The sequence below is a fragment of the Dendrobium catenatum genome, unplaced genomic scaffold, assembly GCF_001605985.2.
Source record: "Dendrobium catenatum unplaced genomic scaffold, ASM160598v2 fragScaff_scaffold_390, whole genome shotgun sequence".
Classification (NCBI taxonomy): Eukaryota; Viridiplantae; Streptophyta; class Magnoliopsida; order Asparagales; family Orchidaceae; genus Dendrobium; species Dendrobium catenatum.
Genome location: NW_021318852.1, coordinates 6,096,474 through 6,121,018, shown reverse-complemented (window position 1 = coordinate 6,121,018; position 24,545 = coordinate 6,096,474). Strand labels below are relative to the sequence as shown.

The window sequence follows — 24,545 nt, the reverse complement described above, 5'->3', positions numbered from 1 at the left end:
CAAATTAAAACAACTGATATCCAAAGAATGATCATCCATGGGAGGAAGGAGAAGGGAGGAGGAAAGCCTCAATCGGTGGAACTTTTATTTGGTACGGTGACCTGACGTAGCTCTACGTTCGAACGCCAGTAAAATAGTGCCACGTGTTTTTACTTTTTACTGCGCGGCCCGTCAACCGATTGCTTGGTATTGCTAGGTATTGGTCGATTTTGCTCGGTATTGCTAGGTATTGCTAGATATTGCTAGGTATTGGGCCCCAGGATTGTTATGTTTGCGTATTGCTAGATATTGCTCGGTATTGCTAGGTATTGGTCGATTTTGCTCGTTAATAACAAGAAATACCATTATGTGAAGACCAATACCGAGCAATACCGAGTTTTGCTAAGACCAATAGCGAGCAATACCAAACTCGGTATTGCTTGGTATTGGTCTTCACAGAGCGGTATTTCTCGTTATTGCCGAGCAATACCGAGCAAATACATAGCAATACCGAACAATACGTGAACATAACAATCATGGGTTCCGGTCCGGGTCGGGCCATCGGGCCGCGCGGTAAAGAGTGTGAACACATGGTGACATATTATTGTCGTCCGAACGTAGAGCAACGTCAGGTCACCTGACCTAATAATTATTCCAATCGGTGAGAGATAGATAGAGGAACAAAGTACATGGGAAGTTGGTGCGAGCGAGAACTACCAGAACAAAGCACGTGCGGGAAGGCTACACCACACGGAAATCGGCACAGAGAGAATGAGCAGAATAGAGCATGCACGGGAAGGGAGATTTTAGCGGGAGATGTTCAAAGATAATATTGTGATGGTTGGGAGGAGATAGAGTGATATATTTGATATTAAAATTGTATATAAATAATCTGAATAAAATATTTAAATTTTAGATATTAAATATGCAAATCAAGTGATATATGAAGGTAAATCCTCGATCATAAAAAATTTCTCTTGGACTACAAGTCTGTAGCCGTAAAGACGTAGTGTGCGAAATCGAAGAACTTCTCTTGCGATGTGATTTATGTAGAATCTCTTTTCTCTTTCTGTTTCGGGCTTCCGATGATTCGCTTGATTTATCGATAGGGTTTTCCTCGGGGTTCCACCAGCTGTTATGGATCATTCTCCGGGCGGCACCGACATGCTATTCGAGGATTTTGGGCAGAGGGTCGATCTAACGAGGAGGATTCGGGAGGTTTTGGTGAATTATCCTGAGGGTACGACGGTGCTTAAGGAGCTGATCCAGAATGCGGACGATGCCGGCGCCACAAAGGTCGTCTTTTGCCTCGATCGCCGCTTCCATGGCGTGGATTCGCTGCTGTCCAGCGAGCTCTCGCAGTTTCAGGGCCCAGCGCTTCTTGCTTACAATGACGCGGTATTCACGGAGGAAGACTTTGTAAGCATCTCTCGGATTGGTGACAGCAAGAAGCATAGTCAGTCCTGGAAGACTGGGCGTTTTGGGTAAGTTCCGTTCTCCATGCATTGCGTGTTGGGTGCATGCCTTCCTTCTAGGAGCTTTAATGAGCTTAGAATTTAAGCTGCTTGGTTTGCATAACGAATATTCTGATATAAAATTAAGCCGGTCAAGAAGATGGAACTATAATTTTAGAATTTTAAGTTGTTTGAGTAAATCGCTAAAGAATTTGTGAGTTATCTTGGTTGATAAAGGTAATCCCCATTCATGAACTTATGGTACTAGTAAGGTATGCAATTTGTATTTAATTGTGATTATGAAACAATTTAACCATTGATTAGGAGGCAATATAGAAATGCAGTAATTGACTCTTGCATTTAACAAACTTTCTATTCCTTTGTTGGTTGCTCTAATTAAAGGACTATAATTAGCATGGTAATTATAAGAAGGTTTTGAATAGTTGTGTCTGGAAGATAAACATATGCTAAATTTTCTTTTTTGATTTCTGAATTAGACATAATTACATGTACAAAAATCATAGTATTGTTTCTAATTATTTGTATGTCTGTTGATGTCCAAATATGGGGTGGGAAGATTAGCTGGGTCAGATTGGTAGGTCCCCCTATTTCGAGGATATATGAACTAAGAATGGTCAGGAGAGGGAGGGACAAATAATTCAGGCAGTGGACTTTCCTTTTCCTAATTGTTTGAGTAGAACTATGGGGAGAAGGAGCAAGAAAAAAAGGATCCTTCTTCCTTTTGTATTGGATTGTATAATATTTATATTGGATTGTATTACATTTATAGATATTTTTCTATGACATTATCCTCCTTCTCAAAGGACTCTCTCTCTCTCTCTCTCTCCAACTTCTCATGACTTGAGGTTAGTCAACCTACCAATGTCACCCTCCTAGTCATTTTCTGAATTAGACATAAATACATTCTCATAAATCATATGCATTATTGCTAATATGTTTGTTGATGTCCAAACTTTGGGCTGGAAGATTAGGAGGGTGAGATTGGTAGGTCTAATTAATTCAAGGAGAGATGAATCAAACAAGGAGAGATGAATCAAGAATGGGCAAGAGTGAGGGAGGGACAAATGAATTCAGGCTGTGAATTTTCCTTTAGCTGAATGTTCAGATAGAATTCCAGGAAAAAATATACTTTTGTTTTGGATTGTATAATATTTATAGATATTTTATGAAGTTCTTCTTAGAGGATTCTCTATCCAAGGCTTTTCTAGTATCCCTATTTGCATCATCTGCTACACATTTCTTGAAATTTTAGAGATAAATTCATCTTATTAGTAGAGATTTGGATCTGTTAAGGTCATGATCCATTGTGAGGGTGTGCTACATGGCATTTCCTAAAAAATTGTTTTGTCTTAGCTTGAAGTGCTCTAGTGTTTTGTCTTCATCTAAGGTTGGCAGTGCGGAACTAAACAAGGAAATTATTGAGTTTGTGTGATTGATACTATCGGTACTATGAGATGTTTATTAGGTTCCAAGTCAACTGTGTCCTGTTGAATGGAGTTTCTTTTGTAGAACCGAGCAAATTCTTTTGACTTGTCTTACATGAATAAACCCCATATCACTCTATTGTTGGGTATCATATCCGACTAACTTTGCCAACTTAGTTTCTCAAGAGATTCTGCCATATGTATGGTCTAAATCATTCCTGTTAAGGGGTTGTATTTTGCCACCCACAATATCATTTATTTTTGACCCATTCCAAGGTTCAGAAATTAATTTCAATATGCATTCATACATTTATGGATTTGTATATTATGGTAATAACACATTTTAAATTATACAAGTCTTGAATTGACATATAATCTTACATGGTGGTTTTTACGAGCTATAAGACTATGAAGGGGTAATGGTGGAAAACCCAAAGTAGCATCATGAAATACATTAGTGTTATATATATATATATATATGCATGCATGCATGTAGTTTGTTGTTTAAAGGAAGAGGGTGGAGAAGAAATGATTGGAAGTGTCTGCCATATAGTGGATATCCAATTAAAAGCCAGGGTTAATTGAAGGATTTTTTGCTCTAATCTATTTGATAGCGTATATCAAGTTCCATTTGGTTAAAATCCCATTCGAGGTGGTTGGCACCCCCTGCTGCTATTTAAAGATAATTTTCCCTTCAAAACTTAGTGAAGTATACTTCTGCATGGTTTCAACAGCTCTTTAGTTGTTATTTGTAGGCATTAAGGTCTCCTAAAGAAATAAGAAAGAGGTTAAAATGAAAATCACAAAAAATTATGCTATACTAAAGTAAAGAAAATAACTGTTAAGGAAAATTATGTGTCCCATTTGAAGATACAAATTAATTCCAGTAAACCTGGCATATGGACTGCAGATGTCTAGCAAATTTGATTGAAATAGAAGTTTTCATTCTGTGGCATGGTGTGGCCAGTCATGCCAATGCCCAAACTTATAATGTACCATGAATTTATCTGTGATTCTTTATCTTGATATCTTTTTTCCGTGCAGTCCAAATAATTTCAGTGGCATTAAACTTAGGATTCAGACACCAAAGAGGCCTCAGTTATGTTTAATTCTATTAACGGGCTTCTATGGATATCTTTTTTGACATAAAGATGATAATCAGTTAGTTTTTTTTTACTTACTGGATTGTTGTTATTCTATCTTTTCTAGTTTGCAAGCTATATCATCGTAAATGCCTTACTTCATTAAGTGTTTTTGAGCATGTTTTATTTCTTGACTAGTGTGGGCTTCAATTCTGTGTATCACCTGACCGACTTGCCATCCTTTGTAAGCAACAAGTATGTTGTCTACTTTGATCCTCATGGTTCGCACCTTCCAAATGTTTCAGCAGCAAATCCTGGAAAGCGTCTGGATTTTGTTAGTTCATCAGCAATGCCCCTATATGAAGATCAGTTTAAGCCATATTGTATTTTTGGATGTGACATGAAGAACCCTTTCCCTGGAACTTTATTTCGTTTTCCACTAAGGAATGCAGATCAGGCTGCTGTCAGCAAGCTTTCTAAGCAAGCGTACACTGCAGATGACATTTCCTTAATGTTTTCCGAACTTCATCAAGAAGCTGTTTTTAGTTTACTTTTTCTCAAAAGCATCATCTCAATTGAAATGTATGTGTGGGACGTTGGTGCAAATAAGCCGCTAAAAGTTTATTCTTGTGCTTTAAAGGATTCAAAAGAAAATATTGCACTGAATCGCCGGGCCCTTCTGAGATTATATAGCTCAATGGAAGTACAAGATTTGAATTTAGATTCATTCTTGGTAAATTTTCTTTGTGAGGCCATCACTGGAGGTTATTCAGATAGAAGATTAGAAACCTTTTTCATAGTGCAGGGAATGGCATCGGCATCAAGCAAACTTGGCACTTTTGCAGCCATGGCTGCCAAAGAATATGATCTTCACCTTCTTCCTCAGGCATCTGTTGCCCTTTGTTTGTCCGATGACTTGCCTGAGGTATTCTTTTCTACAAATTACTAGTTCTTGTATATATGCAGCACACTTATTATTTTGCCAATGGGGCATTTTGGTTGCAAGCAAATAGATGTAAAGTATTCCTTTTTTTTAATGTATCTTATCGTTTCTAATTTTAATTGGAAGTGAAACAAAAAAAAAAAAGGTTGAACTTTTAAAGGATTTGAAATGCCTTGAAATCCAATTTTCCTTGCAAGTAAGTTTCACAAATCAGGTGCATTATGAAGGTGCTCGGGGAGGATGGAGAGGGGTTAACAATGCTCTTGAAGGAGCCATTTGCAACAAGTCTAGGAAGAAGACTGAGAGTTTAATAATATTCTTAGGGTAGGTGACAGTGGCAGTTGAGGAGGGCAGAGAGTATGATGGTACTCAGGGATGGTGGAGAGGGATGTTGGTGCTGAGTGAGAAAGTTGAGGAAGGCCTTGGCAATAACCATAATAAAGAAGAGGTCATGGACATGGTTTTCAATGCAACAAGTGGGGGAGTGAGTTCCTTAGTCAGGGTGGCTGGAGAGTAGCTGAAGGAAGAGTCAAGATAGTTTTATTCTAAAGAAAAAGGATCAAATTGGTCCTTTAAATTTTGGTTTTTTCTGAAGGATCAAAATAGTCAATGATTTTCAATTCTTTCTGAAATCTCAAAATGACATACATATCTTGGGCTCAATTTTTCTGCTTTACCAAACCTCTTCACTCCCTTCATCGGACTGACCTTAAGAAAAACAAACTCTCCCACCTCAAATTCAACTGGTCAGTGTTTGACATCATAATATTTCTTTTGTCTATCCTGTACTGCCCTCAATCTGTCACGGATCAATCTGATCTTTTATGTAGCATCATCAACTAGATCAACACTAATAATCTTCCTTTTCCCTATCTCAGTCCAACTTAAAGGTGTCATACACCTTCTCCCATACATTGCCTCATAAGAAGCCATATCAATACTTGCTTGAAAACTGTTGTTGTAGGCAAACTCAATCAGTAGCACATGTCTCCCACTTACCAGCAAAATTCAAAACATATAACCTAAGTAAATCTTTTAAGATTTGGATGGTTCTTTCTGACTGCCCATCTGTTTGAGGGTGGAAAACTGTACTAAAAGTAAGCTTGGTACCCATAGCTTCCTGAACCTTCTTCTATAATCTGGAAGTGAATCTTCCATCCTGATCTGACATTATAGTCTTTGGTACCCCATGTAAAACTATCTTACCAACATACAGGCTTGCCAATTTCTCAACTAGATCAGATTGTTTGATAGGTAAAAAGTGTGCAGACTTAGTCAACCTATCAATTATCACCCATAAAGCATCACATCCTCTTCTGGATCTTGGTAAACCAATAAGAAAATCCATACCAATATCTTCCCATTTCCACTCAGGTATAGGTAAGGGCTGTAGAAATCATCCTGGTTTCTGATGTTCCACTTTTACCATCTGAAATGAAGTACATTTTGATACAGTATTTCCCGCACTTCTCTTCATTCTTGGCCACCAAAACACCTCTTTTAAGTCCTGATACATTTTATTACTGCCTGGATTAATGGTATAATTAGAATAGTAAGCTTCTTGAAGGATTTCTTTTATTAAGTTATCCACATCTGGAATACATAATATGCCTTTATAACGTAGTAGTCCTTCATTATCAAGCTCAAAATCTCCAACGTGTCCCACACTAATCATATCCAGTATCTTCTTAAAATTTGCATCATGTGGCAAAGCTTCTCATACCCTTTTTGAAAAAGTTGATTGAATAATAGTGATGTAGAATGGAATTGATGGAAGAGGGTAAAAAGGGAAATTGCGAAACTAAATTAAAATACACTTAATAAATGAAAATAAAACAAAGTGATCTCGGTCGTCGATCTTCAGCTCCTCCTCGGATTGGCATGGACGGTTGGATGTCCGCATCAAATAGTCTGATTCAACAACACAATTTCTGCATCATTGGGTTGAACCATTGAAATTTCTAACTTCTCTAATTCCCTTATCAATTGTTGCTGCCGTGTAATCATCCAGTTTGCACTATCAGAATTCTTCATGCTCAAAGCATATGCAACCATATTTGCTTTACCCACGTGATACTGAATGTCTAACTCATAATCTTTAATGAGTTCTAACCATCTCCTCTGTCTTAAATTCAGTTCATTTTGGGTGAAGATATACTTCAAACTCTGGTGGTCTGTAAAAGCTTCGCACCGAACTCCATACAAGTAATGCATCAAGATCTTTAAGGCAAAAATTACTGCAGCTAACTCCAGATCGTGGGTTGGGTAATTCCTTTCATGATTCTCCAATTGCCTACAAGCATAGGCAATGACTCTTCCATTCTGCATTAGTACACAACCCAACCCTTTATGCGAGGCATCACTATAGAGCTGAAATCCACCTGACCTTGACGGAATAGTCAGCACTGGAGCAGTTATCAAACACTGCTTTAATATCTGAAAAACTTCTTTACAATGAGCTGTCCATTCAAACTTCACTGCTTTCTGAGTTAATCTGGATAGTGGCATAACTATATGTGAAAATCCCTTAACAAATCTTCTATAGTAGCCTGCCAATTCTAAAAAGCTCCTAACCTCAGTTACTGTAGCTGATCTTAACCAATCTACTATTGCTTGCACCTTATGCCGATCCACATATATCTTCCTATTAGTGATCACATGCTTCAAAAATTTTACCCTTTTCAGTCAAAATTCGCATTTGAAGAACTTAGTATACAATTCATTTCCTCTCAATGCCTGTAACACATCCCTTAAGTGATTCATATGCAGTTCTTCATTTGGGGAGTAAAAAAAAATGTCATCTATGAATACTAGCATGAATAGATCTAAAAATGGCTTAAAAATTCTATTCACAAGATTCATAAACACTGCAGGAGCATTTGTCAAACCAAAATGCATCACTATAAACTCATAATGCTCGTATCTGGTACTGAAAGCTGCCTTTGCAATGTTTTCCTCTCTAATCTTGAGCTGATGATAACCTGACCTCAAATCAATCTTTGAAAACACTGAAGCACCACCTTCCAACTGATCAAACAAATCATCTATCCTTTGCAACGGATACTTATTTTATACTGTCAACTTATTCAACTCTCTGTAATCTATACAGAGTTTTAGGCTTCCATCCTTTTTTTTTTACAAAAAGAACAGGTGCACCCCAAGGGGAGGTACTAGGCCTGTTGAATCCCTTCTCAAGCAGCTCTTGCAGTTGTTCCTTCAACTCCTTAAATTCTTTTATTGTCATTCTGTAAGAAGCCTTAGCAACAGGTTCAGCTTTTGTCACTAATTCAATAGAGAAATCTATTTCTCTACTTGGAGGTAAGCCACGTAAATCATCTGAAAATACTTTTGGATATTCTTGAATGATTGAGATGTCTTTCAGCTCTCTTTTTGCCTTCTTCTCTTCCTTAACATAGGCCAAGAAGCCTTCATATCCTTTATTCAACATATGAAAAGCCTTCAGAGATGACACAATCACAACTGTTACCCCTTTATCCTTTTAAAATTTGAATTTACTCTCCCCTGCCATACAAAACTTTATCTCCTTTTTGTTACAATCTATAGTCACAAAATGACAAGATAACTAATTCTTGCCTAAGATTATATTAAATTCAGACAATGGCAAAACAATTAAATCTGCTTCTAAGTTTTCATCACCTATTCTCAAGTTCACATGACAACTCCTATTTGTTTCCATTTGATTTTTATTTGACATTAGAACTGACAATAATTTCAACATAATTATAGGAAGCAAATTTGTAGATCTAACAAACTCTTCTGAAATAAATGAGTGTGATGCTCCAGTATCAAATAATATTCTAACAGGTCTATCACACATAATGATTGTCTCTTAAATCATAAAAAAGGTTACAATATTCATTTTAAGACATAACATTCATTATTCGTTCATTTCATATAAAATCTTTCATTGACATTTAATTAAATTACGTACCTGTAACAACGTCAGGAGAGCCCTTAGCTTCTTGTTGGGACAATCCATAGACTCGAGGCTGAACATTCTGACGAGTTTGACCTTGAGAAGGAACAGAAGTTGTAGACTTCACAGCTCTTGGTCTACCAGCTATCCTTTGAGTATTGTTACCTGACATGACCTCTGTAGCAAATTTCTATCCCAAAAGAGGGCAAGACTTTGCCATATGTCCATGCTGATGGCACCAGAAACAAGTATTAGTGTCAGAGAGGCACTCTCCCTTATGCATTCTCTCACACTTATTGCATAAAGTGGCAGTTAAAGTACTGCTGTCAGAATTACTGGATTTGGGCTTCTTCCAAGTAGAGACCCCAGACTGAGAAGATTGAGCAAACTGAGAGGGCTTTGACCTGCCATCTATCATCCTTTTATGAAAATCTCTCTTATGAGTTGCCTACATGTCCATCTCAATTCTTCTAGCTCTTTCCACCAAAGTAAAATAATCTTCTATTCCAAAAGGAATGAGGGTCTGCCTTATTATGTCTTTTAGTCCAGTCAAGAAGCAGTGATACTTTTTTTCAGTATTACGTATCAGGTGTGGGGCATACCTATACAACATTGTGAACTCTGCCTCATACTGTGAAACAGATCGATCTCCCTGAACCAATCTGTTGAACTTATCCTATATCTGTCTCCTGGCTGATATAGGCACATACTAGTCTCTGAATACTTTTACGAACTCCTCCCAGGAGACTTGATTGCTGGGTCGTCCTCCAAAAGTTTCTTGCAACTGACTCCACCACCTTTCTGCCTCACCATCAAAGACATAAGCAGCAAGTGTCACTCTTTTATCTTTTGGGCAAGACATGCACTCCAGGATTTTTTATATCCACATAAGCCAATCTTAAGCCTCTATAGGCCCGCCAATTGAAAACAACGGAGGCTTCATATCTTGAAATAGTTTCAAGTTCTTATCCATAGAACGACTTCCATTGTCACTGGTTTGAGTTTGGGAGGTTTTCATCATTTGAGTCATTGCTTCCATCATCTGAGCGAATGACTCCATAATGATGTGAAACGTACATGCGATGGAGTTACTTTAGGAAATTATAGGAAGCAATTTGAACAAAATAATCCAAATTAAAATTATCATTTGTAATAAAAGAGTGAACCTTAGAATTCTTAGTTTTAAAAATGACACAAATGCCCTTCCGGGCCACATAAGCGACTAAATGCCCATAAGGGCAAAAGTGGAAAAACATCAAAATAAATACGCTACTACATAAAATGACAAAGTACAAGTCATGCTCGTGGCCGTCGATCTCCGGCGTCGAAAATGCTGACGATGTCCTCATCACATAATGTTGCTATTATTATTCTTCTGAGGTTCTGCTACTTCTGATAGTTCCCTTCCTTCCTCACAATCAATGTCATCAGTGTCATTCTGCTCAGGATCCATATTCCTGAGATAAAACATAACAATCATAAGGTGAATAATTCATAAAATTCACACTTTCTACACATTCTAAGACTCATTCAATCATTCTATAGGCTCTTTCATTGATCAGTATTAAACATTTTCACGACTCGCGCTCTGATACCACTTTGGTCACTACCCGACCTGGCTTGCCCAAATTAACGGGGCGGAAGCAAGCAGTCGTACGGAAAACCCGTAACATAAAACATAACCATTTCATTTAAACTTTTATAACATAATATGAACATCTTCAACACATAAATAAGAAATAGCCACTAAAAACATCAACACCAAAATTTCCCAATTTGTTTCTTCTAAATCACAATATTTAAAACATAAACATCAACACTTATATAAACTCCAACGGACTTCTCAAATACAAACCATTAACTCAAACGCATAATAGAAAATATAAAAATTTTCTTCTTGAGATCCTCTACAACGGTAGGTGTACTGTCATTTCGTTGTCATTACTTTTCAAATGGTTCTCCTGAAAAAGATTTCCACAAGTAGGGGTGAGCTTACTCGCTCAGCAGATAATTCATATTTTCATAAAAATTTGCATTAAATCAAAATAAAGCATCATTTCATAATTAAATATTAAACGACGGTCAAATTTGCATAAGTTCATAACATTACTTATAAGAAATATTTTCATAACATTTCATCAATTATAAATCTTTCACTTAATATTTTTCCTCAAATATTAGCTTTAATAATTTGTAGAAAAAATATATAAACCATATTATGCATAATGTCTATTATATCACCCGTCTCGGAGGTGCCCATAAATTCTGTGCTGATCAGATACACATTATCATTTGGCCATTCCTTTATAATTGGGACTAACGAGCCTCCTTTACCATTTAGCTCTTTCGAGCCCCTTTAACATTTTGCTTTTTCAAGCCCCTTTACCATTTGTGCACTCCGCATCATCATGCACATTCTCTTTTTATAATTTATATTTAATGTTTAGTCAATTATATGCGTAAGGAGAACAATTGTGAATAAAAAAACATCCGTTTAAAACATAAAAATCTTGAATCTAAGCATAGTATGAAAGCTCACTAACATCAGGAAATAAAAGACTTGAACATGCTATTTGCTACAAAATAAAACTTGGAAACCATTTAACTTAAAGTATCAACTATTTGCATTGCATAAAAGAACAAAACATAACTATAAATTTTTTACAAATAATATGAGTACCTACCTTCACCCAAGCACAATATTTTCTCAAAGTGTCGTTTTGATACACCTCGTTCACCTTAACGATCACAACATAAAATAATCACATAAAAAAGCGTGTCACAAATCAATCTTTCTTAAGGTTTAATCTAATTCCTAATTGTCTAAACTCTTCGTTTGCCCTTAACTGTTCCCTACGACACTTAATGAAATTTAAATAAATTAATCTTAATTTTTGGATTTAATAAAATCCTTAATTTTTGAAAACCCTAAATCCTCAATTTTATCAAATTAAATCTCCAAAATTGTTTTTAAACATATTTTAATAATTAACTTAATTATTTTTCGATTTAATTATTTAGGAAAATTAAAAAAAATGAAATTATTACAAAAACTCAAATTTTTATTTTAAAAACATTCCTAAGGCCCTTAGAAACAATTTTTGTAAAAGCACTTTAAGGAAATTAGATTTTAGGTAAAAACCCTAAATTTTTTATTTTAAAAAATTCTCAAAGAAGCCTCATTTTCATCGTTATAATATTTCCCTAATCCTTACATATCGATTTCGTAAAGAAATTTTGAAAGAAAACGAAATTTTTGTAAAGCCCTAGAAATTTCGTCTCAAAATAACTTGAGATTGAGAGGGATTTGCTTCGTATAAATCATACCTTAAGACTCTCCCCGTCGTCGATTTTCACTAATTTCTTTGACGGAAAATCGCCGCGGGAACCTTGCTCGTCGAAGCTCGATCGTCCTCCCCTTTCGCTCGTTCCTCTCGGTTTCGGCCGATCGTGCGAATGGAATGAGGGTAGGGGTTTCGATTTTTTTGCTATATTAGGAGATAGGAAAATCCAAAAGACTATTATGCCCTTACTTAAACAAAGTCGGCTTAAGAAACAATTAGGGATAGAATTAGTATTTTAAAATTTCTAAAAATTATATCTCCTAATTTAAGCGAAATTGGATACAAGTTCCATACACCAAATTAATCAAAATTTGGCGTAGAATTTTATAAAATTACTTTCGTCAGATTACGTTGACTTTAATTTTTAACTTAAGTTTCGTCGCGACGCATCGAAATGCGTGCGACGACCTACGATCGTCTTTTTGGGTTTTACACGAGGCACAAGTTAGTCTATGAGAGGAAGCTGATGGCGATTGTGCTAACCATCTCGGATTGGCGACCCTACCTGTTGGGGTGACACTTCATGTTCAAGATTGATCAAAGAGCTTAAAGTTTCTTATATAGCATTGATGAACCAGCTGAGTCGATCTAGGAAATCAACTGGGTCCCAGCAAGGGGATTCGGTCTAGCTGGCAGGTGCAAGAGCCTTGTGGGCCCCACTAGTGTAGGCTGCAGGCAAGGAGAGAGGGGGGCTCAAAGAAGATTAATTTTACCTTTAATTAGTTACCATAGAAAATTAAAAGTGGGAGAAAATTCGTAACGTTTATTTAGGGAAAAGAGGGCTGATTTGAATTCAGATTTAAGAGAGAATTAGGAAGGTTTATTTAGGGCAACTGGGCTGATTTGAATTGAGATTTGGGAGGAAATTAGGAACGTTTATTTAGAATTAATTAGATTGTTTTATTTTTATTATGTGATTTTGTATTTTGAGTAATTTTCTTTGGGGTTGTTCCAACAGCACCTAGGATTTGTGGAGAGTCGATCTACCTCTCAAATATTATATTAATTTGTAACTTGGTTTGTTGTGCCGATATCAATAAAATTAACTCATAATCTCTGTTTTTCTCGCTAATTTTTGCTTCGTATTCTCTTCTTATTGTTGTTTTTTGGCTGTGTGGAGATCGGATTCCTATCAAAATCCAAGCTTCCAATCCAAAAATTCTGCTTTGTGGCACATTACATCCCAATATTGACGTATAACTCATTCAAATCAAAATGTACTAGCAAGTATAGGTTGCCATTGGCGTCAATTGTGAACTTGTCCAATGATTCAGACACCTTTGGCTCTAGCTTTGAATTAAAATTCCACAAAAATTTTGTTACATTCTTGAATGTTGTTGTGCCATGGGCCAACATTTGAGGGTTACCTTTCAAATTGATAATCTGGGCCTTTACCTTAAATGATACTGAATAAAATGTATCTACACAAAAATAAAAAAAAATGCGGGGTAGGACTATGTATGAAGCTGTAAATCTATCATGTGTTTAATGATTAACTTGGGAAAAATGGTTTGAGCATTGTAGTGAGCTCAAGAATAGTTGGAGTTGGGAATGTCAATTTGGGTTTATGGGCTTGAGTTTGAGTCGGATCGAAAATAATCCAACATGAATATAGCCAAAATCCAAAACTAACCCGTTAAATAGGCGGGTAAAAAATCTCAACCCAAACTTGACTTAACATGACAAGAAAATTATTTGTTGAAGTCGTGATGGGTTACTGTTTAACTTATTTTTATTGTTTACTTCATTTCTCTAAGAGAGTTTGTTATCCTATTTATGTTATACCCATCTACATACTCAGCAGTCGAGTCTTTCTTGTACTTTCAATTTGATCCCTTGGTTTTTCAGGATTTTCAAATGTTTAGACGCATGTACCTTTTTCTCATTCCAGCTGATTTTATAGGATCATGTTCTTAAGCAAGGCCAAGTGTTCTGTTCTCTTCCATTGCCGGTAAGAACAGGTTTTAATGTTCACGTGGATGGATACTTTGAAGTATACTCCAACAGACGTAGCATCTGGTTTGGATCCGATTTGGAAAGAGGTGGAAAACTGAAGTCTGACTGGAATAGGCTTCTATTGGAATATGTTGTTGCTCCAGCCTACTGTGAGTTGCTTGTTGGTTTGAGCAAGCTGCTGGGTCCTACCAAGCTATACTATTCTGCATGGCCAACTGGTTTATTTGAGGAACCATGGAGTATTTTAGCTGAGAATATCTACAGAATTGTCTATTCAAAAAAGGTCTTATATTCTAATTTTGAAGGTGGAAATTGGATATGCCCAGCTGAAGCATTCTTTCACGATATGGAATTTTCAAAAAATGAAATACTTGGCGAGGCCCTAGTCTTATTAGGGATGCCTGTTGTTTTTCTACCTGGTATTATTTTTGAAACAATGTATAAATATTGGTCAAATTTTAGAATCAGTTTGGTTAGTCCTATAATAGTACGAAGTTTCCTAAAGGAGAGTGAGAAACTGGGCACTTTAAACAAATCGTACAAGTTGGTTCTATTAGAATATTGTCTCACTGGTCTGAGAACTGAGGTTGTTAATAAACATGTTGAGGGCCTTGCATTGCTTCCTTTAGCAAATGGTGAGTTTGGCACCTTTACTAAGACTATAAAGGGAACAAATTATTTTATATGCAGTGATCTTGAGTACACTATCCTGGGATCGACTCCTGATATAATGATTGATCGAACCATTCCATCTGACTTGTTCAGCATCCTTTCTGAAATTGCTAGGAGTTCTCAATCAAATCTTGCATTCCTCAATGAGAAAAACTTTCTGCAGTTGTTCCCAAGGATTTTTCCTTCTGAATGGAGGTATAAAAACAGGGTGCCGTGGAATCCTTGTGCAGGCACTTCTCATCTTAGTGCAACTTGGTTTACATGTTTCTGGGACTATATTCAAGGTCAATCTTATGATATATCATCATTTGGCGAGTGGCCTATCTTGCCATCTACTTCAGGGTACCTTTACAGAACATCAAAAACCTCGAAGTTTATTAATGCAGAGAAGCTACCTGAACCATTGCGGGATATTCTAGTAAAAATCGGCTGTAAAATTCTTGATCCAGCATACAAAATAAAGCAGTGTGATTTATCTCTATATATTTCAGATAGCGATGCTGGTTGCATTCTGGACTCCATTTTTGATACTGATATCTCTGGAGGCAATGAAATATGGTTGCTTTTTCAAGTTCTTTCTGTTCCTGAGAAAATTGAGCTCCGCAGGTTTCTGCTTGATCCACAGTGGTATCATGGAGGCTTTCTCTCTGATATTCACATTAAATTGGCAAAGAAGCTTCCTATATACAGGGTCTATGGCGAACAACATTCTGAAAACATTCATTTTCATAATTTGGAAAATCCTACGAGATACTTACCACCTGTAGATATACCCGAATTCTTTGTGGATGGTGATTTTGTTTTCTGTTCATCTATCATTGAAGAAGAGATTTTGCTAAGGTACTTCGGTATTGAGCGTATGCCAAAGTCTGCTTTCTACAAAAAGTATGTTCTAAGTAGACTGGATGAATTGCAATCTGATGTTCGTGATACGATTATGCTATCAGTTCTAAAAGAACTACCACAACTATGTTTGGATGATTCTTCTTTTAAGGAATCTATGCGTCGATTAAAATTTATTCCAACTGCAAGCGGAAGCTTAGATTGTCCTGAATCTCTATATGATCCTCGCGTTGATGAACTTTATGCCCTTCTTGAAGAATCAAATTGTTTTCCTGGTGGTTTATTTGGTGAACACAGTGTTCTAGACATGTTACTGTGTTTGGGACTTAGAACCTCAGTTTCTTCTGACACAATTATTAAGAGTGCACGTCTTGTTGAATCATTAATGCGTGAGGATCAGTTGAAGGCTTTTATACATGGCACGGTGCTTCTTTCATATCTTGAAGTTCATGCAAATAAGTGGTATAAGAATGATAGTCGAAAGGGTGTAAATATGGTGTTTTCAAAAGGTGCTACATCAGGAAAGCCCGGCAATTTTCATTCACAAGATGGTATTGAAAAATTCTGGAATGACCTTAGAATGATATGCTGGTGCCCTGTTTTGGACTCTGCACCCCATGCTGCTTTGCCATGGCCTGCAGTTTCTTCCATGGTGGCCCCTCCCAAGATAGTTAGACCAAGAGAAGATATATGGCTTGTTTCTGCAAGTTCACGAATACTTGATGGAGAATGTCGCTCATTGGCTTTGTTCTCAGGCCTAGGTTGGTCTTCACCTCCAAGTGGAACTGTGATTGCTGCTCAACTACTTGAACTTGGCAAAAACAATGAGATTGTTGTAGATCGGATTCTTCGACAAGAATTAGCAATAGCAATGCCTAAAATATATTCTCTGTTGACCAATTTGATAGGCTCAGATGAGATGGACATTGTTAAAGCTATTCTTGAAGGTTGTAGATGGATTTGGGTGGGAGACGGGTTTTCAACTGTTAGTGAGGTTGTTCTTCATGGTCAGTTTCATTTGGCTCCCTACATGCGTGTTATTCCTGTTGATTTAGCAGTATTCAGAGATCTGTTTTTGGAACTTGGAATACCAGAGTACTTGAAGCCTGCGGATTATGCTAATATTCTTTGCCGAATGGCAGACAAAAAAGGCTGCACCCCACTTGATGCTCATGAGCTTAGAGCAGCAGTGTCCATGGCCCAGCATCTTGCAGAAATCCAGTCTCAGCATTTGTATGTTAAAATATATTTACCTGATTTCTTATCTAGGTTAATCCCAGCAACTGATTTAGTTTACAATGATGCTCCCTGGTTGCTTGATTTGGGGGAGAATGCAAGTGGAGATGGATATAGTGTTTCTCTAATGCCTAAGAATAATATACATAATTTTGTGCATGGCAATATTTCAAATGATATTGCAGAAAAACTTGGTGTTAGTTCTCTTCGTCGTCTTTTGCTTGCTGAAAGTTCTGATTCAATGAATCTGAGCCTATCAGGGGTTGCGGAAGCCTTTGGACAACATGAGGCATTAACAACAAGGCTCAAGCATATTGTTGAAATGTATGCAGATGGGCCGGGGATACTTTTTGAGCTTGTACAAAATGCTGAGGATGCACAGGCTTCTGAAGTGGTTTTCCTTTTGGATAAAACTCAATATGGTACATCATCCATTCTTTCTCCTCAAATGGCAGAATGGCAAGGCCCAGCACTGTACTGCTTTAATGATTCGGTTTTCAGTTCCCAAGATCTGTATGCAATATCACGTATTGGTCAGGACAGTAAACTTGACAAGCCTTTTGCAATTGGAAGGTTTGGGCTTGGATTCAATTGTGTTTATCACTTTACAGATATACCTGGTTTTGTTTCTGGCGAGAACATTGTGATTTTTGATCCCCATGCTAGCCACCTGCCAGGAATTTCTCCAACTCATCCTGGCCTGAGGATAAAATTTGTTGGTAGAAGGATCTTGGAGCAGTTTCCAGATCAGTTCATGCCATTCTTACACTTTGGCTGTGATTTACAACAACCATTTCCTGGTACTCTATTTCGATTTCCACTCAGGAACGAAACTTCTGCTCACAGAAGCCAGATTAAGAAAGAAAAGTATTCACCTGAAGATGTGGAGTTGCTTTTCTCTTCTTTCACTGAAGTTGTATCTGAGTCGCTGCTCTTTCTTCATAATATCCAAAGGGTAACTATTTTCATAAAGGATGGTTCTAGCCATGAGATGCAGTTAATACACCGAGTGTCTAGGCACAGTGATGGTGGGCTTGGAAAGGAGCCACACCCCCATCATAACATGCTCAGCTTTGTTCACGGAAACCATCAAAATGGAATGGATAGGGATCAGTTCATGACCAAGTTGGATAAAATTGTAGAAAGGGATTTGCCATGGAATTGCCAGAAGATTGTACTGTTGGAGCAAAGTCCTTCTGGTTCACATTTAAACGTTTGGGTTGTTAGTGAATGTATAGGTGGTGGGCGTGCTAAAAGTAAATCTTTATCTGTGGGTAACCAATCATTTAAATTTATTCCCTGGGCATCAGTTGCTTGTTACTTGCACTCTGCTAACTTGCAAGACTTAAATGATGATGATTTCCTAGATGCTAAAGTAGAATCTTATGTAGTCGCTCGAGTTCAAACATCTTCAGCATATTACAGAAAAAAGTTTTGGGGCAGGGCCTTTAGCTTCCTCCCTTTACCGATTAGTACTGGTCTTCCAGCACATATTAACGCATATTTTGAATTATCTTCTAACAGGAGAGACATATGGTTTGGTGATGACATGGCAGGTGGTGGAAAAGTTCGATCAGAGTGGAACCTTTGTCTTCTTGAAGATGTTATTGCTCCTGCTTATGGTCATTTGCTGGTTTTCATTGCACAAGAGGTTGGTCCATGCGATCTTTACTTCTCCTTTTGGCCTACTTCCACTGGCATTGAACCATGGGAATCAATGGTGAGGAAATTCTATGTATTTCTGTCTGATCAAAGATTGCCTGTTTTGTACACAAAAGCTAGAGGTGGGCAGTGGATTTCGGCAAGACAAGCCATATTTCCTGATTTTAATTTTCGAAATGCGATTGAGCTTGCAGAAGCGTTATCAGAAGCTGGCTTGCCTGTAGCTAATGTATCAAATGAGATTGTGAAAAGGTTTATGGACTCATGCCCTTCACTTCATTTTCTCACTCCTCAGCTTCTAAGAAGCATATTGATCCGCCACCATTATGGATTTAAGGAAAAAGTTGCGAGTGTGACTGCTTTAGAATACTGCTTGAGTGATCATAAAGTGATTTCTTCCTGTGATATATTAAATGGATTACCTTTGTTACCTTTAGCTGACGGTAAATTTACTTCATTTAACAGAAGGGGAGAAGGTGATAGAGTATTTGCTACATCTATTGAGGTATTTGATCTTCTTGTAAACCGAGTACCATATCTACTTGTGGACTGTTCCGTTCCTGATACTACGCTGAAGAAGCTAAGAGACATTGCTAATTCTGGCCTAACTAATTTGCATGTATTGACATGTTATTCTGTTGTGGAACTTCTTCCCAGGATTCTTCCAACTGAATGGCAGCATTCTAGGCAGGTACGATGGACTCCAGGCCATCAAGATCAACCAAGTCTTGAATGGATGGGGTTATTCTGGAGCTATTTGAAGGCATCCTGTAATGATCTTTCAATATTTAACACGTGGCCTATTTTACCTGTGAGGAATGGTTTTCTTTTGCAACTTGTCGAAAATTCTGCTGTAATCAGGGATGATGGATGGAGTGAAAATATGTCTTCATTACTGCAGAAATTGGGATGTTCCTTTTTGAGGTCTGACTTGCCTCTTGATCATCCCCATTTAAGAAACTTCGTGCAAGATGCGACGGCAACTGGCATTCTGAATGCTCTGCAAGCTTCTTGTCAGCTGCAAGATATTAAGAACTTATTTCTGAATGCGTCCAAGGCGGAGATGCGGGAATTGAGGAGCTTCATTTTCCAGTCTAAATGGTTTTCTGGGGATCAAATGGGTTCCATGCAAATAGACATAATCAAACATCTTCCAATTTTTGAGTCCTACAAAAATGATGTGCTTTTAACTTTGACTAATCCATTAAAATCGCTTAAACCAGCAGATTTACTTGAGGATCTCATAGATGATAGTTTTATCAGAACAGAATCCGAGAGGGAAAAGAGCATTTTGCAAAATCATTTGGGAATCAGAGAATTACCAAAAGCGGAGTTTTACAAAAACTTCGTGTTTAATAGTATAGAAAGTTTCCTTGGAAGAACAACCTTTATTTTGGATATCTTAGTTGATTTGAAGCTGTTGGCTGAAGAGGATGATTCCATTAAATCTGCACTATCGGAAATGTCTTTTGTTTTAACTGCTGATGGTTCTTGGCGGCATCCTTCCAGGTATGATCTCATTTTAGGCTTCATTTGGTTCATTTTTTGCTTATATAAAAATGAGTTTTAGAAAAAAATGCTAACAAAAAGAAGTTTAATAAAATGAAGTTTCAATAATAATATGTTGTTTGAGTAATATTTTTTTAAGTGCTTATTAATATTTAAAAGAAAATTTAAATTATTTGTTTAGGAGTTTAGCATTTATAGATTTTATTATAAATGACTAAATTACCCATACTTACAGCATAAGTATATATAATTAATTTGTTTTTCTATTTTACATGATAAAGTTTACATTATATATATATATATATTTCTAAGAAAAAATTAATTTTCTACTAACTTATAATATAAAAAATTTACATTATTAACTTATAATTTCTTAAAATACAACATAATTTTTACTACAAATATGATAAAATTTAAATTATAGTAATTTATTATTATAGTTATAGTCTTTCGTTATTATTTCTTCTATTAAAAAAACTCACCTTCAACTATACAAATATATTTATGTTGGAAAATTAATTTATATTGGTATCAAATAAAGTAATTTCGTAATTTAAATGCTATTTGAGCTTATTTCTGAGCTTGAGAAAATACAAAGAATCGACCACGAATCTGAAGTGGCAACCTACGTAGTTGATGGCTTGATGCGGCACCAATTTAAATGTGTATGTACTCAGAAGACTATTGCATGGTTCTAGAATTTTGTAATAAAGCAGTGGCAGATTATTTTATTTGAAGAAAACAGCGTTTAGATTCATTAATATACGTCAAATCAAAGTCGGAAGGGAAATTTAATGATCATGGTTAAACCAATTGAAACAGCTATATTATTATCAGACTTCATAGAAAAAAATATCAGTCATCATATTATTAAAAAGTATTTAAATAAAGGACCTTTGAGAGCAGTGATTGAGTAACATTACCTCCATAATTGGAATTTCACAGGACTAACGTCGCTTTGATTAACCAGGAACCCATAAGCAAGCCAATACCGCGTTGAAGCAACAGAACCAGTACATGGCCTACTTGATACTCAGCTCATTGTTTGGACAATTCTGATGGGCCGGGCGAACCGGCCCCGCCTGGACCCGTGCGGGTCTACAGGCGGAAGAAGGGGGGGGGGCGGTGACCCGGCTGGACCAAAGGAGGGACCCCCCACTTAAGTGGGGGTATTTTGGGGATGGGAGGGTCTTTTTGAAAGGGTATGAAGGGAGCTATTAGGGTTTAGTTTTGGGTATTATGAAAAGTGTATTCTCTTTCTAGTTTTCTTCCTCTAGTCTTCTCTTGTGCTTTTCTAGGGTTTTCTTTTGGGAGATCTTGTCCTTCTCGAAGTGGACAAACTTATCTTGTTTTCTCTTGGCTTGCTAATGCAAAGGTTCTCATTGTTCTTCTCTACTCTTTTTGTGATTACTTTCTCATTTGGTGTTGGTGGAGAAAGTCCACTCTCTTGGAGGGGAAATTAGGGCAAACCCTAATTTGTGAAACCTAAGGTGTATCAAATTCTTCATACATAAAAAAAAATTTATGATGTATAGCTACAATTGAACTACGTTAGACATATCATGGAAACTTCCAGATATTCATAATGAATTTATATGAGCTTCGACTACCGGAGTCTTTAAAATTCATCATTAAGATTCTCAGACGTAAGAGTCACACTCATCAGTGCAAGTTAACCGAACAAGATAGTAACAAATAGCATGGGCTTCATGATAATGACATAATGATTACAAATTCCTAAATTTACACATAAACTTGTTATAAAATTTACATAAATAAAATTCCAATCTTTGCTCATCATAGTTAATAACAAAAAGCATTACAAATAGTTTCCTAACCAAATCATTAACAACCATGTCATTATCTCCTTCACAGTGCTGAAGCTTAAGATGAATATCCTTCTCAGGGTGATGTCTGAATGGGTTGCTATTAAAGGAAAAAAATAAGCAAATATTTTAGCTTTTTCTGTGAAATATTTTTGAAAATCATATTCACAAAATACAATTTTGATATTCATGTTACTTGTTCTAATTGTATAGTTAAAATGCAATTTTCTTTCTAAGTTCAATAATTTCATTAAAACCTTCGCCATCACCAAACTCTACTTCGGCATCAACCACATTACTTTGTTCAACTTGCTGATGCAAGACTAAATATGCTTTAGATGAATGATATGAAGTTGCATGATTTTGATATGAACAAATAACAACTAAGAATATTAGCCACTAAACGAAAACAAAAAACATAAGAGGGGTAGCTACGTTTAGGACAAATCACATGTTAAGTATTTGAATTATCAAAACAATTAGAATTTTAACAACATATGAATTAAATAGTTACTTAACAAAAATACCTAATCTAACAATAAGATAAGCAACATAGAAAGTACACTCAAATCTTATGTTTACTAGTCAGAGGCAGAGGGCGAGACACGATTCCTTGCGAATTGATCACCACCTACAAGATTAGCAGATTAGGAAATTAAGTGAAAAGGGGAAGAAGTTCACCATTGTGGTTGTCCGGAAACAATTTGCCACTGGATGTTGATAAGTTGTTCGTCGATGGCTTTTGAAAGTGTGAATATGATGCAATCCAAGTACTCTTCAATGGAATTATCGACTTACAAGTTGAAGTTGAAGAAGGTGGAGTGGAGGATATTGACGTTCCCTTGCTCGTCTTAAGCGAACCCGTGGTCAAGTTCCGGATTGGCCATTCTTTGGTTTCGAAGGATGGGTGAGTAGACGAAGATCGTTGTTGCTTCCTTTGAAGACTCCACTAGAGAGAAAGAAGTTTCTCTCAAGAGTTGAAGTGGAGAAGGAAGGGGTGGCTGGCCAAAGGAGGAGGCAAGGGGAAGAACTTTGTTTTAGATTTTGGTGGATGGGATTTGATTTAAACAACTCCTTAATTAGCCCCCTTGATTGAAAGAACTAATTGAAGGGAAAAAGAGAGAGGGGCAGCAGGAAAGAGGGAGGGAGAGGGGCTTAATTTAATTCCAATAAGAGAGACTTTATTTTGGAAAGAAATTAAATAGGTGGGGGCGTGGGGATTTCGGCCAAGAGAGAGGGAGAGGAGGTTTGAATTATTTCCAAGAGAGTAATTTATAATTTAAAGAATATTAACAAAAATATTTTTGAGAGTAAGATTTTAGATATTAAAATTTTGTCTGTGCATGAGGATGCTAATGTTATGTGGGAAAAGTGACTAGTGCTATTAAGATTATTGCAAAAGATGTGATTGGAGTTTCGAAGGGAAAAGCTTTTAATAGTAAAAATAGTTGGTGGTTGAATCCAAATGTGCAAGAAAAGATAAAAAATAAGAAGATTTGTTATAAAAAAGTGATTTATAAATTTATATGTAAAAATTCAGATAATTGAGAAAGCTATAAAGAGGTTCGTAAGGAATCTAAGAAAGTTATTTGCGATGCAAAGAGCTTAGCTTTTAATAATTTATATAATAGATTAGATACTAAGGAGAGAGAGATATATGTATAAGTTAGCCAAGCAAAAAGTTGGGAGGAGTAAGAATTTAGTTCAAGTGAAATGTATTAAGAATGAAGATCAAAAAGTAATTTTTTTAGAAGATGATATTCAACAAAGGTGGTTTAGATATTTTGCTAAACTTTTTAATAAAGATTGTGAAACTACTATTAACTTTAGTGACTTTAGCACCCTAAATGAAAATAAAGATTTTTATTTTTATCGGCGTATTAGTAAAATTGAAGTTAGAGAGGTTTTAAAGAAAATGAAGTGTGAAAAAGCTGTTGGACCAGATGATATTTCAATAGAGATGTGAAAATGCTTAGGAGATGAAGGAATTTTTTGGCTAACTAAACTTTTTAATACTGTTTTGAAGACTAAAAAGATGCCAGATCAGTGGAGAATGAGTGTGTTAATTATTATTTTTAAGAATAAAGGTGATGCACAGGAGTGTGCGAATTATAGAAGAATTAAGTTAATATGTCATACTTTAAAACTATGGGAGCAAATTATGTAGCGTAGGTTGCGGCGTGATACTAATGTTTCTCAAAATTAATTTGGATTCATGCCGGTGTGGGCTCCGAAAATTCGGCCTCGGCCTCCTCTCGCTTTTAACTTGAATTATGGAGGTCAACCTTAGAGTCTAAAGGTTTTCACTTGAGTAGATCTAAAATTGAATATATGGAGTGTAATTTTAGTAACAATAGACCTAGTGAGGGGATTGTGACTTTGGGAGATCAATTCATTAATAAGAGTACACGTTTTAGATATCTTGTATCTATGGTTCAAAGTGATGGTGAAATAGATGGGGATATTAATAGGAGAATTCAAATTGGATGGTTGAAGTAGAGGAATGCGTCAGGCTTATTGTGCGATAGAAAAGTTCCCCTCAAACTTATGGGAAAATTCTATAAGATGGTGGTGAGACCTGCCATGCTTTATGGTGCCAAATGTTGGCCATTAAAAGAGAAGGATAATACTAAGTTAAGTGTTGCAGAGATGAGGAT

General features: G+C 36.5%; 1 protein-coding gene across 2 annotated transcripts in view; it reads left to right on the top strand.

Annotated features, from left to right (window-relative positions):
* Positions 1-999: 999 nt before the first annotated feature.
* LOC110097571 overlaps positions 1,000-24,545 on the top strand; it is a 115,272-nt gene continuing 91,726 nt past the window's right edge. Inside the window, exons 1-3 of one of the 2 annotated variants that reach the window (XM_020824018.2) lie at positions 1,000-1,463; positions 4,159-4,885; positions 14,088-20,062. In XM_020824018.2, the coding sequence (XP_020679677.1) occupies positions 1,117-1,463; positions 4,159-4,885; positions 14,088-20,062 (7,049 nt within the window). In that variant the 5' untranslated portion in view covers positions 1,000-1,116. The remainder of the gene's footprint in view (positions 1,464-4,158; positions 4,886-14,087; positions 20,063-24,545) is intronic. The other variant, XM_020824019.2, reaches the window with a different exon arrangement.